The following is a 5,337-nucleotide window of genomic DNA, read 5'->3' on the forward strand; positions in this document are numbered from 1 at the left end:
AAAAACAAAGCACTTGTTCATAATGTCAAACTCTGTACACAGTCTATTGACCATTCTTTATTTTATACAGCACCCTGTGGTCTGTGCCATAACAAGTCGAGTATTTATGATATAATAAAATTATCTGTCTCGGTGGCGTAGTGGTCAAGAAGCTCGCCTGATAAAGAGGAGGGCGTGAGTTCAATCCCTGCCGAGACATGCAATTTTATGGAACCCAAAATCTCAATAAGTTAATTAAGCAACGTTGTGTGTGGTTGGTAGCTAGCTTGTTAACCCTTTGGTGACCGATGTAAACTACAAGAGGTTTAGACGTTCTCCGTAACAAACCGCGAACGTATAAACCTCGAACTAGTTTAAATCGGTCACAAAAGGGTTACCTTCTCTTCCTCTTGCGTCTTCTTATGCTCTTTTAGCACCCTTAGGTTTGGAAGCTCTTCTCTCTTTCAGTTCAGTTCTCTCCTTCTTCCTATCAGCGTACGACTTCTTCAATCCCTTCATCTTCCTGGTCTGGAGTTTCTCCATACTCATCTTGGTCAAATGAACGCGGCCCAGTTTGTTGGCGAAAGCATCGCGCTTGACGTTCTGCACTTTCTTGGCCTGGAACACCGAAGAGGGTTATTTGAATTAAAGATATAGAAAAAAAATCAAGAGGTTTGATATGGAAAACCAAAGCCGAAGAGGTTTGATTGATTAAAAGATGCAGAAAGAGATAAGAGGTTTGATAGAGGGAACTGTAACTGCTAAGGTCTTATTGCCCCAGAAGAGAAGGAAGATATAGGAGAAATCCAGCCATTCCGAGGACGAACTTTATCTCTTTAGGATAAAATCGGTCAGGGTGTCTACCAAAATGGAAAAATAAAATTCCCTGACTTTTCTCGGTTTTCCAGTCCATTTTTTCCAAATTTCCAGTCTACTTTTTCAAGATTTTCCACCCTATTCTCACTGCTTCACAACAGATTTTTGTTTTTTTTTGTTTTTTTTTTTTTTTTTTTTTTTAATAAATTTTCCCAACCCTTTTAAACATTATTTCCCCAAAAGATAGAAAGGACACTATAAAAAGGACGAAAGAGACGATTAAGAGACACTTAAACTGGAAAAATTCAGCTAGATTAACGACATAAAAGGTGTCCTTCTCATTTAACAGACGGTTGTAAAGGTAGCCAGTCCTGGGTAAAAGTAGCCTACCTCACTAATTTTCCCAACACATTCATGTACAAAAAGAAAGCCAGGCCCCTAGGGATAGAACGATCTCGAGTTGACTCCGTCCCTAATCTCATTAATTTAAAATGTCAATGTGATCCTTTTTTTATTATCAGGATGAAATTTTCTAAAGATCCAAATGTGACCTTTTATTAACAGCACTAAATTGAATAATCGTGGGTTCAGCCCGGTTATTTTACGCAAAGTCTCGTGTGTTATCAGCGTAAGGGTACCGTCATGTGAATCGGTAAAAGAAATGGAGTCCAATCAAATCCAAAACATATGAATCACGTTAATTTCAGTCGAGGGTACCGCATCACCAGTGACGTGAGCGGAACGTGGCGCCCTCTGGGCCCCAAGCTAGGGTCCGTCCCAGTTCCTTTAAAATAGTACGTTTTACTTAACTAGGGCACTGACCGACAACGCCCCGGGTGAGCGCAGCACTCCTTTTACTCATCCGACTACTGTACATTTACGCGTATCCGCTGCCACGGTCTACCATACCATTTGTAACCAACAAAAACCTAGATAACTCTATGAATAACCCTTTTTAGTGATGTTACGACGTCACTTCCGTGGTTTCACACACTGTAATTATTGTCGTTTCTTCTAACGGTAAACCGCTAAATGGTAATAATCACGTTAGATTTAAGTTATAATGAACCGTTAATTAAAGGTTATAATGGTATACTTGTCGTTTGTGATATGGAGAAACCATGACATGAAATTCCTTCACTCTGTTAGGTCGGGTGGTGGTTCCGTCAATGTTACGGTGGATTGGGTTTAAGGATGAAAATGTCCGGTTTGTAGTAGGGCGGGCTCCGTTCTCCGTGTAATAGTTGCTCTTGTGGGGGTTCTAGTAACTTTTAGGTGTTTGTTTGGAAAAAGAATGTTCCTTGTGTTCTGAAGAGGGTATCGGCAGTTACAAGAGCGCGTAAAGATAGTGAACTTGCTTTTGGTTCCGTTTTACTGACAGCTCTTTCTTGCTTATAATGGCAAACTTTCTACAATGTGGGTAGCTTCCTAAAGATCTTTTTTTACTACGTAGGTACAAAACAAAACGGAGAGTGTTATTCTTTGCTGGTTATATAACATGAACCATTCAACTACTTTCATTAAAATACATATTCATCGAATGACCTATCGTATTTTTTAACTACAAAGTTTTCTTTCTTCTCTTTATTAATAAGTAGTTTTATTTAGATCGATCATACCATATAATCTCTTCAGTAACAATAAAGAGATAACGAAGAAATGGACACTCTTCTTCATAACTTGATTGGGTAAATTAACCATTTTAGCGTGGTGCTGGATGGGGTTATCTGGATAACCTCTTGGTTACGTTCGACGGTGGAAGGAACTAAGAGAAAGGTTGGGACTTTGGACAACATCTACATGACAGTGAAGATGATGTGTTTTTTGGTTTGGTAAAGAAAAGGTGCACCGACATGCTAATACTAGGTTGTTGGAGGACCTGTACACAAGCTCGAATCCTGAACTTTTAAAGTTTCGGAGGACCGGAGTAAAGGACGGAGATTTAAACGATGGCCACGGTTGGGACAGACTATAAGAGGCCCCTCGGTAAACTGTTACTTGGTGCTGGATGTTCGTGACGTCTTGTGACGACACCATAAGAAAGGTGTCGCCCTCAACACTTTCCCCTATGCTGGGTCCCACACCTTGCTACACCGACAGGCAAATGTCGAACAGTTTACTCTTTCACATAAACTCCTCAATATACACTCACACAATCACAACAACACGGCACCGTGTTCGAGGCCGAAAATGCTACCCCATCCTCTGGAAATAAGAGTTGCCTATTACAAACAGGAGTCTTGTCAACCGACCGAAAGAGGATAGAACAGGAGGAAAAAAAGTTAAAAACCTGTAATGAATTCCGGAGCCAACAATGTCTCAAGAGTCAAAGATGCATCTGTTTTTTTTTCTCTCACAAAATTCTTTCTCCCTCAGTAGTTTTTGTTTAATGTTCTTTGGATAAGGAGACTACAACAATGTCCCCGGAATTACTGGGTTTTAGAGACTAGTGACTTTAATTCGTTGCAGCTCGCACCTGTCATGAACCTACCCACTGTGGTATTTTGTAAGAAGAAACAAAGTCCTAAGATAACTTCTTCAGCCCAAGATCTTGCGGAGCTCACCTCAACCTCCTCTAACCTGGTAGGCATCTAAAACAGTACTCTTCTTTGTTTGACCGAAGACTGCTTGACAAGTTTGATCGTACGTTCTTTGGTTCTCGAGAGTTCCATTCTAAAGGAAACTTTTCAATACCACGTAAGTTTGTATCAGCTGGCGTGCAGCTAGCTGCAACTAAGTGTAGCTAACTGCCGGCAGCTGATGTAAACACACCTGTGTGGAAGTATCATGGATGAATGTAAAAAGTGAATATCTTTACACCAACCTTCCCTCTCGAGAAAAACCTTTTAGGACGATGTGATTTATTTCTCTCTTTTTTTTACGACAAGTATTCTAGTAAGAAACCCATCCCCAATCCACAACACCCAAGCTAGGGGGGGGACCCACGTCCCCACAGATGGTCTGACCTTTTGGCGTCCCTAAAGTTCTAGTTTTCAGTCCCTTAAAGAGTTTTTTAAACTGTTTTTAGCGTTTTCTCATCCCTAGAAAAGTTCGGATTTCGTATTTTTTTCTAAAAGCCAAGTATTTTTTCGCATACGTTGGAACTTCCCCGTTGAGATATAAAGAGCTTTTTTAAGAGCGGACACCGCGAGATAAATATCCTTACATAATCCCTTTTAAAAGGTTCGGATTTTTTACTTTTTCTTAAAAGCCAGGTCATTTTTCTATACGGTTGGACCTTCCCCGATGAATTTAGAAAGAGCATTTTAAAAAAGCGGACGCCGCGACATTAAAACACAAGGATATCTTTGCATAAGCATCAACCCCCTTATTTGGTTATGAGCAGAACATACATGACATTCTTAAACTACCGTTGTAAGCAAGTGAAACTATTTAAAAACTACCGTTTAGCTCCCTATAGGTCCGACATACAGAACATTTAATAACCACATTTTTTTTCACCTATATTGAAAGCTTTAAAAACTATAACCGACAAGTTCGCGTAGACGCGTTATAAAAGCACTTGGTAGTAAGGATCTTGGGAATGTACAGTGGCTAACTAAAGGAGCACTTTCAATATATCCTTTCTGAGGAACCAGTAGAATTTATGAGATTACCCTTGAGAACATTTCTTTTTTAGTTCAACTGGTATAAACCTCTATAGTTCTCCCTCTCTCCCTCGTCTCTCTGTGGAGGCTCAGACTTTCGTCTTCTCTCTTACTCGTAGACTGGTTTTAGATACAGACTCCTTTGGAGCGGGAACTGGGATGATGGTTTTGGTACATCCCCCAGTCCCCTTTACATCCCCAACTCCCCTCCTAAGAGGATGTAAAACTTGGTATACATCCAAACTTCAAACCTTAATTAAATGAGGTAAAGGGAAGTAAAAGATTTGCCTTCCCAGGAGTAGCTAAGAAGCACTATTCAGTGGGATAAGCGCCAAGCGCGCAAACGAGCACCATTAAGCGCCAACCGAGCGCCATAGACGCCCACACAAGCGCCATAAGCGCTACAAGCGCCATTAGGCGTCCAACAAGCACCATAGGGGGGGGGCGCCCAAACAAGCGCCATAGGCGCCCAAAACAAGCGCCATAGGCGCCAAACCAAGCGCCATAGGTAGCCCAAACAAGCGCCATAGGGCGCCAAACAAGCGCCATTAGGACGCGCCAAAACAAGCGCCAATAAGGCGCAAAACACGCGTCATAAGGCGCCAAGAATCACTAGCGCTATAAGCGTCAATACCCAAGCTAGAGTCCGTTTGCGCTCTAAAAAAAAGTCGAGAAAGAATCCTGCCGGACTATAAGTCAAAGATATCTCACATAATCGGAGGATTGTTAAAAACGGACGCCGCGATAAGAGTAAGAAAAAGCACATATTGGAAGTAGGGGGTCCTACGACACTTTACACATCTGGCTTTTTAATGTTTTTTTTTTTTTTCTTTTTTTTTTTTTTTTTTTTTCTTACGCTCGCGTCCAATAAAGTACAACTTTTTACCTCCCTGACTCGGAGAATGGGATTCACCTACTTTTTTTCTAATCCCTC

The 5,337-nt window shown here is 41.1% G+C and overlaps 1 protein-coding gene across 1 annotated transcript in view; it reads right to left on the minus strand.

Annotated features, from left to right (window-relative positions):
• Positions 1 to 13: 13 nt before the first annotated feature.
• LOC103523359 (ribosome production factor 2 homolog) overlaps positions 14 to 5,337 on the minus strand; it is a gene marked incomplete at its 5' end in the record, with an annotated part of 10,522 nt that continues 5,198 nt past the window's right edge. Inside the window, one exon of the mRNA XM_008488413.1 lies at positions 14 to 597. Within this exon, the coding sequence (XP_008486635.1) occupies positions 400 to 597 (198 nt within the window). The remainder of the gene's footprint in view (positions 598 to 5,337) is intronic.

The sequence above is a fragment of the Diaphorina citri genome, unplaced genomic scaffold, assembly GCF_000475195.1.
Source record: "Diaphorina citri unplaced genomic scaffold, Diaci psyllid genome assembly version 1.1 scaffold20505, whole genome shotgun sequence".
Taxonomy (NCBI): Eukaryota; Metazoa; Arthropoda; class Insecta; order Hemiptera; family Psyllidae; genus Diaphorina; species Diaphorina citri.